Consider the following 13,038-nt stretch of genomic DNA (forward strand, 5'->3'; position numbering starts at 1 on the left):
TACAACACTATTAGCGGGGAAGTAGTCGCTTCGCGAACATCGTTCACAAAAGTCATCCAGAATCTTAAAATTCCAAAAGAACTCTTTCTGACTTTCTTAAACTTAAGGACTGTTTTCTATCCGAAAGGACCCTGCCTCGAGTTCACCTAGCTACAGAATATTCATTGTTAAATGTAGTGCGGAGGTGGAAAAACTTGTCAATCGCCGTTCGGTGCTGTGTTAGGTCTTTGGAAGTTACAGTTCTCTAACAGCAACTGCTTTTAATGTCTCACGGAGGCTCTGATATTCTCCCTGCACCCCAACTGTATAACGCTTTCAACACCCTGGGCACTTTGAGTGTAAATATACTTCACACTGATTTGGGGGATGGTGACAAGTTTTCAAATCGGAAAGTGTAGGGAGTTACTGGAACATTAGCCGTTTCCTTTTACGGTTCCTTCTCATTCTTATAACAGAGGGTTTGCATTGCAATATCTGTGAGCTGTAAAGATCACTGGGACGGCTCCATGAGATAGCATTGTATTTATTCCTCAGTCATTCTATACGGACACTTGTCCTGAGTATCTTATACCCTAACTTAAGTTCGCAATTCCACGTAATGTAGGGGCTCTGGTCGATGGGTTCATGCCCCACCAGCTCCAGAGCTGGGCGAGAAAACATCTAAACAGGTTGATTAGAAAATATTTAGAGAGGTAGTTAATTCTTAGTGTGTCAATGAACACCAAAACGTATTTTGTTGAAAAAAAACTAAAATGATATAGCAATAACTTGCAGTTAATGCGTTGTCCCATTCACAATTGTCTGTACCACAAAATGGGATTCTTTCATTGTAAGTACTCTATACTTAAAAAAAAATCAGTTGAAAACGCCGGAGTGTCGGTATTATAAAGTATGCACGCCATTTAAAACATAGAGAACTTAAAGTTTTAAAAAAAAACTATAGCATATGCTCTTGTATTAATTGTGCGAATAACCCAGCAGGTGAACTCTAACCACATGATTAAAGTTGTATCTCATCATAAAATAAGTGATGGACAGAAGTAATGGTGAAATTTGGAAATTTCTTCCAATCTATTACTTTTACTCAGCTACTTCGTTTTTTTAAAAAAAACGCGCAGATTCCACTTCCTTCCGCAATTCTCTCTTGTTTGTAATTAGAGTGAGATGATCATTGAGATGCAGTAATTGTGGTTCTCCCGTGGCCTGGTGTTGTGCATTTATTCCAATTGACAATCACATTGTTCTTTAATTAGTAAATGCCCGGTTTACCGCATCCACTGAGTGGGAGAAAAAATTGGCAATGTAGAGCATTACAAATGTTTATCATTTGTGGTTTATCTCCGATTCAGTTCGACTTGTACAGACATGCATGGTTAGTTAGTGCTTGGAAAAGTGGTAATGACATTGAGTTCTAGTGTTTGTGCAGCAGCCGCCCAGCTGATCTTCAGCAGAGTGCTCTGCTGGCCTTTTAATAACTTTCACCTCCCCCTGTTTATTTGCTTACACCTATTTGGGTTTTGCCAGAACGTACAGTTATTTCAGTGGATAAAGCCATCCATAATTATTGAAGCTCATCAGCTTGGCTCTTATTGCAATACTTTGTTTGTGGGGGGGGGAAACCTGTTCCAAAAATAATCTCGGAGAGCAACACGCCTGTTATTTAAAGCTGGGCATTAGGAGCAGTCATGAGTGTTGCATGTGTGTGTTATTGACACCCTCTAGTGCTCATTGGCGGCTCTTTTGACCTGGTAGGCGCCAGCAATAGCTGACACTCGGGACGCCAGCTCGACTATTCACTGACTAAACCGTGAATAATATATTTTGCAAGTCGTTTATTTATATATGTGTATATGTAATTCGTAATGGGGGTGGCTGACAGTTCCAACCTTCCTGTTTTCCAGTCTGACAATTCGTTGTTGGAGATCTCCCTCCCCCCGGGCAAGTTACACGCGGTGATTAAAGTCTTGTTCAGGTTCTACTGAAAGTTGCCAGTTTGTGAAGCTTTCAATCTGAGGCAGCGATGGACTGACTGCTGAAGGTTGGCCGCTATCCTCTACCCCCGAAAAAAAGGGACTCTCGTCAGCAACCATTCGTTTCAACAAATATTTTTTTCTCTCTCTCTGAGCAGCGAGACATTAAAAGGGGGTGGCTCCTAATCGCGCTGGTTTTATTTTTGGATTGCAGCTGCCGGAGAGCGAGGAGAGAAAGTGTTCCTCTTTCTGATTTGAGGGGCGGTTTCTGTGTGTGGAAAATTTCCCTGCGATTGAATCCTCCTTCTCGGAAGAGAGAGGGACGCAGGCAGCTAGTGAGTGGCTCACTGTGTGTGTGTGTGAGTGTGAGTGAGACAGAGGACTGGGGATGTCGCTGCTGTGTGCTGACTGATTCCAGTTCCCACACCATACAAGCCCATGGCTCCCTCAGTCTGGACGTGAGCGGACGACCGGAGGAGGCCGGTCGTATAAATCCCCCTCCCTCCGGGCTGCAATTCCATTATTGCAGTTTTTTTAAAAAAAATAATATTTTGACAGTGGGCAGGCCTACCTGGTGTCTGAGCCGGAGGGAGCAGCTTCTCTTAGACCCACGCCAAGGCGGCTGTGAGCGCCGAAGGATGAGTTTGAGCGTGAAATTCAGCATCTTCCTGCTTCTGTCTGAGCGGATGCTCAGCACCGCCACTCACCTTTCCAACCAAGGTAAGAGTCAGAGAGAGAGAGAACGGCCAGTCTGGAAAGTGTTAGCTTCTCACTGACACCTTTTTATTAAACTTTCACAGCTTCCCCAAACAGCCCGGTCCCTATCCGGAGCACTGCGGTTTACCGTTAATTCTGGGGTCAGGACCCAAGGACCCTTTTTTCTTATTTTTTTGGATTATTTTAATAAGATGTGTCGAGTAAAACTGGCCTGGTATTTTCTCTAATCTCAATAATTTCGCCGGTTCCCCGCAGATCCGCGCTATCTTGGACATAGATGGATAGTGCAGTTATATCTGCACCATCATTCATCTGACAGCATCACCTTCCATAAGTTTGCAGGATGGACCTGAACTGATGGAAAATGGTCATGATAGACACCATTGATATTTGTGCCTAGTTTCTTTAGGGTGAATTCGCGCCTGAAGCGTAATCCCGATTTTGACTTCCAGTAAACTGTCGAACGTTAACATGCCAGTGTTACTATAATATAATTCTAGTTTGTGGGTGCTAGCTGTGACATTTTCCCCAAAATTAACACGCACAGTTAACGCTGCAGTAGCAAGTTTATTGGACGATTGCAGAGTTTATAAGTATATCGCTTTAACTTAGCGGGTTGATTCCATTTGGTAACATAAAATTTTCTCTGCCGGTTAACTAGAGATAATACTTTTGTATTATCAAGTTAGATGCCAGGCTGAGATTGACGGTGGATGATATTGTATTTTAAACCGTATTGTTAAACTGTGTTGGTTCCCAAGGGCCAACAGAAGCACTTCTTCATTTGGCCTTCATAATTGAGATTTTCCATAGGTAGATTATGGCAAAATGTTCAGAGTTCAGGATCGGCCTTATTTTGAGTTGATGTTGAGGAAGTTGGACGAAAGATTTTTATCAAATGGTTTCAATTTAAAACAAATAATATTGATTGTTTATACTACAGATGATGTATTTTGAGCTGTTGAAGGTTCTTTTGTCCCTTGAGACAATCCCAAGGTTAAACCATGATAGGAGCCCTTTTCCAAAAGTAGTGTAGTTTTAATGTAAACTTGTGTTTAATTACGGTAAAAATTAAACTATAGTTGTGGAATGTAGAGTTATGTCCATAGAGATTTTTTTAATCATCTGTGCAAATAGCGCATGAATTCTCTTCATCATTAATGAAATTGTCATCCTCTGGATTCAGCATATCTTTACTAATGCTGTTAATTGAATTAAAGGATGGACCAAGCACCTTATGGAAGTATTACTGAAAATATCAAATCAATTTAGTTTTGTTTTGCATTCTATTGGTAGTGATTATTTAGTATTCATCAATTATGTTACTATGTGGATACAGTTGCTGAAATTAAAATTGAATAATCACTTAATTTTCATGTTTTAATTGCATTTTCTCATTCAGTATCTTTTGGAACTAAAATACTAATGAACTTTCATCACTTTAACCAAGGGTTTCATGATTGCATTTTAATTTTATTTTAGATATATTGATCATAGGCAGCAATGAAACACAAACTGTTTCCTGTGTAACTGAATACATATATTAAAGCATCATAAAATGTTCCCAGTCTGATTCTTGATTTGACCATATGCAGTCATTCTATCAGATGCGTTCAAGTGAAATGTGTTGATCCCAAATTTTCATCTATACATTAGAGTAAAACACAACGCAATACAAGGTTGACAATTTGTCATGGGTTGTCATTTTCAGCTGATAGGTTATAAGAGTTCACAATGCATACTTCTCCAAACTTTAATATGCATCAAATCCTAGTTTTAGAATATTACTTCACTTTGCCAAATTACTGTATTTTACTTCACACTTAAATTGATCAACATTTCATGAGTCCAAAGGGCATTTGAGGTCAGCTTGGAAAGCAGTACCTTTCAAACAAAGTTAGAAACTACAGTGTAAAGTTGAAAGACCAAAACCTTATAGCAGTAAGACATGGCTTAACCCTATCCCAATGTTGTAGAACTGATTCCAAAACAGATCAGAAAATGGGTATTTATTTGATGCCAAAATAATGGTGCTCCTGCCATTGTTTACATTACAAATAGTGCAGCAGCTTCAGGCACAGGGCAGATGTGTGGTTTTGAAATGTCCATACCCTGCTATATAGGCAGCCCTCCTTGGTCATTTATCTGACAAAAGATGGCATCTCCCTGTCTGCTATATGATTGTAATGCATTAATTAGCTTCAAGACCATAAGACATAGGAGTGGAAGTAAGGCCATTCAGCCCATCGAGTCCACTCCGCCATTCAATCATGGCTGATGGGCATTTCAACTCCACTTACCAGTGTTCTCCCCGTAGCCCTTAATTCCTCAAGACAACAAGAATCTATCAATCTCTGCCTTGAAGACATTTAGCGTCCCAGCCTCTACTGTACTCCGTGGCAATGAATTCCACAGGCCCACCACCCTCTGCCTGAAGAAATGTCTCCGCATTTCTGTTCTGAATTGACCCCCTCTAATTCTAAGGCTGTGTCCATGGGTCCTAGTCTCCTCGCTTAATGGAAACAATTTCCTAGCGTCCACCCTTTCGAAGCCATGTATTATTTTGTAAGTTTCTATTAAGGTGCAATGTTTGTTCGGTAAATGGGAATTAAACTCAATACCAACTGTTTAAATCTTGTCCACTTCAATCAAACAATTACTTTAAAGGCAAGTTAGTTATTGCCGATCACCATACGAGAATAGACAATTAACTGTTTGAATAAGATTCCATTCATTCAAAGTTAATCATTGTCATCTTTTGGATAGTTCAAAAATATAAAACTTCAAATTATTACTGATTTTGCTTTTATCTATCTCAATCCAATCAATCTATCTATCTTTTTCGTTTCTCTTTCAATACCTGCTACACTGACTCATACATACACTCTTCCTTTCTCCACGCACTGTTATGTTGCAATCCTTCAACTTTAAGTTGACACATACAATTGCTTGTCATGTTCCATTAGGACCCAAATGCCCTTGCTAGGGGTTTTCATTGTTCTGTTGTTGTCACCTCTCAATTTCAGCAAATTGCCTCAAAATTAAGATTCTGTAAGTGCAAGGGGAAATCTAACTAATTAAACTGTTAAATGCACTGCTGCAACAAATCACCTTAAATTGGAATGATGAATGCAAGTGTAGTTCAACTATTAAGTTTTACCATGTACTTTTTCACATGGATAATATGAATTTTTTTCAAAATCCCTTGAAGATACCTATTGAAAGATTATTCATGCTTATGAATTGAGTTATTCTGGAAGTTGTTTTTCTGAAGTTGCAGTGATAAAATATTGACCAAGGTGCAAAATTAGTCAGTTACTTCATCAAAACGAAGACATGAGCTCAGTACATGGAGTTTAAAATGTTTCAATTGATATAATATAGCTATTACATTTCTATTTACTAACCCACTTGTCAGTAAAAAGTCAAAACTATCGATATCATACATGCAATTGGTAGGAAAATTCATTGCCCACCTATACCACCTTTACGATATACCCATTGCAAAAATTATTGAAAATAACAAATATTACCATATCCTTGAGAGAAAAGTTAGTACTTGATTTAAAAACATTTTGTCAATACATTTGAGTGGGGAGAAAATTGTGCGACACTGACAATTACCAGTTTAAGTGGTAATATTGCTGGACTGTTATTTCAGGGATCCAGGTAATGTTCCAGGGACCTGGGTTTGAATCCCACAAAGGCAGATGGTAGAATTTGAAATCACTAAATATCTGGAATTAAGAGTTTAATTTGGCCGTGAATCTGTTGTTGATTGTAGGAAAAACAATCTGGTTCACTAATGCCCTTTTTTTATGGAAGGCAACTGCCACCCTCGTCTGGTCAGGCCTCCATGTGAGTCCAGACCCACAGCAATGTGGCTAACTCTTACCTGCCCTCTGGGCAATTAGGGAAGGGCAATAAATGCTGGCCCAGTCAGTAATGCTCTCATCCTGTGAGTGAGTTTTTAAAAAAAATTTAGTAAGCTATATGATCAAGGATGTATGCTGAGGTATATTAGTATACTGTAAGTGGAGAATATCTATGGAAAGCCATATGTGAATGAAATGGCCGTGCTTTTTAAAAGACATAAAGTTTCCTTGAAGCAAAAAAATTAACTTGACTCAATAGAATTTTAAGATTCTGTTGCATGGATTTTAGATAGCTTTCAGGTTCTTATCACCCCCTACTTTACAATGACCCATGATATCTTTAGAAATTTATCATTTTGTATTACACACATTTTAAATAAGTTGGATTCAATTATTAAGTGTCTTCAAACATATTCTCATCAAATTTAATTTGTGGATGTGTGGTTTTGCTGGCATTGTTTGCTTATGCTAAGGCAAGCTGTTTGCACTTTCATCTGTCAGCTATGATCAATGAGGTTCACATCAGCATAGAATTAAATTCTTTTTGAAGTGGAAGAGTCGAGAACATCATTGAGGGATAATTATTTTACTTTGTAAAATATGCATATTTTACAATGTTCAAAACTTTTTACAATTGCTGTAGAAGCATTTGAAATCTTTTCATCTATTCATTTATTTTCTTCTTGGGTTTGTCTGTAATGGTTAACATTATGACTAATTGTAATGGTTGTCACACTATTTAAGGCTGTTAGCAAGAGGAACCAGGTATGCCTTTTGGTAATTTTATTTCTGTCCATTGCAATGCCACACTATGTAACATTGTCCTCTACCGCTGTTCTGTTGACAGCACTTTATATGTTTGTACTCTTTTGCCTCCACTTTGGCATTTTGAAAGATAGGTTTGAAATCAATTTCAAAAATTGTAAACTAATAGTGTAAAAGTTATTTCCGTGATTTTTTTTGGCAAGATGTTAATGTTGGTTTGGTCTTGTCATTTGTGACTCTAGTCACTGCCATAAGAAAGTTACAAAGATCACACCTGAATGCATTTTATTAATGTTGAATGTAATGCTAGATGCGTAACACTTCAACTATGCAGATTTTCCTCCCTCTATTCAATCAATTAATTTCTACTCTGTTGGTTTATAGATGTAAATTATTTCAAAATAGTCACTGATAAATTAGTCACGTAGAATAATGTTCACGTGCATAGTCTCCGGCACTTTCTTTTCTTTCTAAACAAAGTTTTTGGAGTATACGTTTTTGCTTTTGGTTAATGTGGCTTTTGTGAGCTTTTATTTAAATTTAGTGCTGTCAAACCTTTCCTGAATTGTGATTTTCTCTCTCAAGATGGTTGTGAATGTTTGTTAAAAATCAAAACACTGCCCATGTTCCATTTGATGTGCAACAAAATGCACATTGATAGTAGTTCATTTGACATCAACACAACAGTAGTGCATTGCAGAACTAAATACACAACTTGTCATACATTGATAGTTTTCCAATCAGTGTAAAACATTGACTTTTTTGCACAGTAAGTATTCCTTGAGCATATTTTATCTGTTCAACATGTGTACAATTGAAACCAACTAGTCTACTTTTCCCTCTAGCCTTGGAGTTTTTGACTTCAGTCCTTCAATTCCCATTTGAAAGCCCTGATCAGATTGGCCTTTACCACACTTGAGTGGTGCACTGCAAATTCTAATAATTCATTGATTAAAGGTATTTATTCAGTGTGTCACCTGAACAGGGAGTTGATGGCCTAATCATGTTATCATTGAGCTGTTAATCCAGAGATCCAGATAATGTTCTGGGCACCTGGGTTTGAATCCCACCATGGCAGTACTTAGAGTAGATTACTTAGAGTAGATTACTTAGAGTAGATTACTTAGAGTAGATTACTTAGAGTAGATTACTTAGAGTAGATTACTTAGAGTAGATTACTTAGAGTAGATTACTTAGAGTGGAAACAGGCACTTCGGCCCAACAAATCCACACTGACTCACCGAAGCGCACCCACACAGACCCATTCCCCTACATTTATCCCTTCACCTAACACTACGGGCGATTTAGCATGGCCAGTTCACCTAACCTGCACATCTTTGGACTGTGGGAGGAAACCGGAGCACCTGGAGGAAACCCACGCAGACACGGGGAGAATGTGCAAACTCCACACAGTCAGTCGCCTGAGGCGGGAATTGAACCCAGGTCTCTGGCACTGAGGCAGTAGAGCTAACCACTGTGTCACAGTGTTACCCACTAATTCAATTTTTTTTTAAAAGAACTGTCTAATGATTGTTGGAAAAACCCATCTGGTTCACTAATGCCCTTTTATGGAAAGAAACTGCCATCCTTACTGGGTTTGGCCTCCATGTAACCCCAGGCCCACAACAATGTGGTTTACTCTTGACTGCCCTTTAGGCAACGAGGGATGTGCAACAAATGCTGGTCCAACCAGAGACACCCTTATCCCATTCATTTCATTCATTCTGTGAATTTTTTTTTTTTAAAAAGTCACTTTTTACTTCTTTTGCCATTCATCTTCAATCAGGTGTCTTGACTGTTCTACTCATAGGAACAGTTTCACCCTAATGACTCTGTACAAACTTCCCACAATTTTGATGAGTGCCATATAATCTCCCCTCAACTAATTTCTAAAGAAAGTAGTCCTAGATTATCCAATCTATGTAACTGAAGTCATTCATCTTTGGAACTGCATTTAAAATTTTTCTGGCCCTCTCATTCTTCCTAAAACGGGTCACATTGTTTGTGGTGAGGCCAAACTAGTGTTTTATTAAGGTTTACTATAATTTGCTTTACTGCCCTGCCTTTTCTTGAATGAAACCCAGAATCTTGTAATGCCTTATTAAACACTTTTTTTTCCTCCGTCTTGTTGCTTCCTGTAACTTGTACTTGTGCATGCCTTGGGACCGCTAATCCTGCACTTCTGTTTGAATTGTACTCTTCAGTTTATATACTACTGCATCAGTCCGAGGGACCAAGATTTGATTCCAGCCTCTGGCAACTGTCTGTGAAATTTGCACATTCTCTTTGTGCCTGAGGTGGTTTCCTCTGGGTGCTCCAGTTTCCTCCTGCAATCCAAAGATGTGCAAGTTAGGTGAATTGGCTATGGGAAAAACAGGATTATTGGGATGGTTTGGATTGGAGTGGGCTGCTATTTGGGGGGATGGTGTGGGCTGAATGGTCTCCTTCCAATTGTGGGGATTCTGTGATATTGTTTCTTGTTCCTTTGTAGCAAAAATGCCACTTCAAACTTTTATCTAATTGCATCCACCACTCACATGTCTATTTCTCTGCTTCTGTAAGTCCTCCTGGAGTCTGTCATAAACATCCTCTTCCTTCACAATAATTCCAAATTTTGTCAGCAACAGATTTTGAAATTCTGCCCTGGAGATTTGTTGTATTAAAAGTGCTGCTCGTATCAACAACCTTTGGGGATCCCCACTAGATGCCTACCTTCTCCAGACTGTTGTGTACTTGCATAATTTCTGCAGTATAATGTGACAAAAAATCTCCATATATCATACCTAGGGGTATTTAGTGTCTTAATGATTCTTTAAAAATTAGGTGTTTTTAGTGTGGGATCATTAATGTACTTGAATAATTATAGTTGCATTACATGTTGAGCTTGTTACACTGATGCATGATTACTTTTGAAGGACATAAAGACTGCTTGTTTTGATTAAAAACTCATGCTGAACACAAACCTTATCTGTCTCTATCATGGGTAAACTTCTGGAGGCTTTAATCCAGGCTGGAATTAATATTCCATTAGAAGCTTTAAGTTAATTAAAGGTGTCCAGTGTGCATTTTTAAGAATGAATCTTGACTGCCTGATCATCATGTGTTTTATGGAGAGTAAATACAGTGGTTGTTCTGTAGTTAGGTTTAAGTGTTTGAAAAAGTGAAGTATAGGAGATTTTTAGGATAAGCATGATTTTAAAAGAAATGGAACTGCATGGATAGGAAGTTGATTGAAGCACAGTAATGGTTAGTAAATGTATCTTGGATTGGACTGTAAATTATATAGTGTTTGGATTTTCTATCTCCAGTTCAATATTTTAGTGCACTGACCGCAAGTGGTATTGTAATGGTAATGTCACTGGGCTAATAAAAGGTTCAGGCTAATGTATTGGAGACGGAGGGTTTTAAAGTGTACCATGATCTGGAATGTGCAAACAGATTCAATATAACTTTCAAAGTAAAATTGGATATTAGCTTAGCCTGCAAGAATATGGCAGATTAATTCCATTTGGCCAGTCTCTTGTGTGCTAGATTGCCAGAAGAGTTGAGCCATTTTCCCTATAATTTATCTAAGTCTGTCCTCTTCAATCCAATTCAATTCAAGCATTGAATATTCATTTGTGTAAGTTCTTGAGGAATCTGATTCTTTCCAGTATGCTCCTGATTTAAAACAAGATGCTGTGAGCTAATTTCTCTTTTCTCTCATTTGCTAGTTTATTTTAAAATTGATTTGCTCGGATCACATCACTCTGCATAGCAAAACAGCTGTCCAATCAACTGACTGAACTGATCCTCCAATATAAGTCAGCAGCTAGTGTCTTAATTTACTGGTATTTATGTAATGAATGATTACAGATGAAAGCAATCTTGTAACTTGCTGCTTTAATTAGAATTAGTCTACTTCTGAAGTGCTGCAATGTCACTCCAGTTCTGGCTTTGCGATGTTTCCAGTGCTGTGGCCATGTTCCATGATTTGCATGGCTTTGATTTCCTTACCTGAACTTTGCCTCGTGGCAGCTGCCTTTAATGACGATGTATGTTCAGGGTGGTTAGAAGTCTTGTTCTGTTTTAGATTTCCCAACCTTTTAATGGCACTTTTTTTTTCTTTGAAATTTTCCAACTTCCACCATAAATTTCAACTTTACTCATGGAACTTCTGATATATAATTGCCCTCTAGCTGAAGGATGACTTGAGGTCACCCTTACAAATTGCTGGTAATTATTGATTATCAATAAATTGTTACATCCAAGTGTGCCCAGTGTTCTAGCTCCATGTGACTTTAAGAATGCACTTGCTCTCTCCTCCAATCTGAAATGCTTTTACCGTCAACTGTACGTTTTACTTTGTTGAATTTTGCCATGAATTGCTCTTCTGTGGGTCCTTTTTGAAGTTTCGGCTTTCCCAGCTATTGACTGATTACATGAGTAGCCTTTGTAAATCTGTCTAAAGATTTCTTCAAAGCCTATGGGAATCCAAACTGATGCTCACCATGTTATATGATAAATCTTCACAGCCAGCTTTGGTGAAAACTACAGCAAGTAGATTTATTGTTACCATTCTGCTTTTTTTCCCTAAGATTGGGATCTGGACCAGTGGTAGAGGAAAACAACAAGATAGACTAATGAGAAGTAACCATTGTCTTAAGTCGAGTTGTATTGGAATAGTGTATTGGATTGGAAAATTACATATCACTCTGCTTTTCCTCTTCACCTTTAAAAGACAGGAATCTTAAACCATTTGGCCAGACATCAGTATTGAGGAAATTGTTGCAATCTGTATTAAGGATGGGATGATCGAATTGCTTGAATATTTTCAGTTTGCCATGCAAAGCCAACTTGAATTCAAGGCAGGTAGGTCATGCCAAACAAATGCCATTGAATGTTTTTGAATTGTTAACTTAAAGTAGTGGACAAGGCAATGTCTGTAAATTTTGTTTATACAGACTTCCCAAAGGCATTTTATAAAGTCCCATACGAGAGATTGTTAGTTAAGGTAGAAGCCCACGGGACTGGGAGCAAATTACTAACATGGCTGGGAAAGTAGTTGAGTGGCAGGTGACAGAGAAGGGATAACAGGTAGTTACTCAAATTGGCAGGATGTGACCAGTGATGTCCCACAAGACTGTTTTAGGGCCTCAATTGTTCATAGTATTTAGTTATGACTTGGATAATGGCATAAAAGTCATACCTAAACTTGCTGGTGACACAAAAGCAGCATTATAGATAGTGTTAGCATAAAATTAAAGGGAAATTGAGATGCTACATGATTGAACTCCATCTGCCACAGTTTTGTTCAATGTTGAAAGTGAGGTTATCCATATTGGACAAATAAATTCAAAGTATGAAGTTAAATACAGTGTATGTCCAAAGAGACTGAGAGGGGTAAGAGGAGTTTAAGTACATAATCTTTGAAATATCATGAATAGATGCCAAAACTAACCAAGAATGCTAATGGAATGCTAGCTTTTTTTATCTAAAGGGGTAGATAGGTTGGAGTATAAGGATGTGGACATTTTGCTACAGTTATACAAAATCTGAGTTCACGCCACTTGGAGTATCATGAACAGATCTGATATATTGGCTTTGGAGTGAATACAGTATAGTTAACAAGAATGAAACCGGTTTTATTTTAAATTATATTACTTAGTGTGGAAATACGCCCTTTGGCCCAACACTTCCACACCGAAGCGCAACCCACCCAGACCCATTCC

The 13,038-nt window shown here is 38.3% G+C and overlaps 1 protein-coding gene across 3 annotated transcripts in view; it reads left to right on the forward strand.

The window, feature by feature from the left end:
• Nucleotides 1–2,075: 2,075 nt before the first annotated feature.
• epha6 (eph receptor A6) overlaps nucleotides 2,076–13,038 on the forward strand; it is a 695,738-nt gene continuing 684,775 nt past the window's right edge. For all 3 annotated transcript variants that reach the window (XM_060833528.1, XM_060833529.1, XM_060833530.1), the window contains exon 1: nucleotides 2,076–2,690. In XM_060833528.1, the coding sequence (XP_060689511.1) occupies nucleotides 2,609–2,690 (82 nt within the window). In that variant the 5' untranslated portion in view covers nucleotides 2,076–2,608. The remainder of the gene's footprint in view (nucleotides 2,691–13,038) is intronic.

Source organism: Hemiscyllium ocellatum, chromosome 12 (assembly GCF_020745735.1).
Source record: "Hemiscyllium ocellatum isolate sHemOce1 chromosome 12, sHemOce1.pat.X.cur, whole genome shotgun sequence".
In the NCBI taxonomy this organism is placed as follows: Eukaryota; Metazoa; Chordata; class Chondrichthyes; order Orectolobiformes; family Hemiscylliidae; genus Hemiscyllium; species Hemiscyllium ocellatum.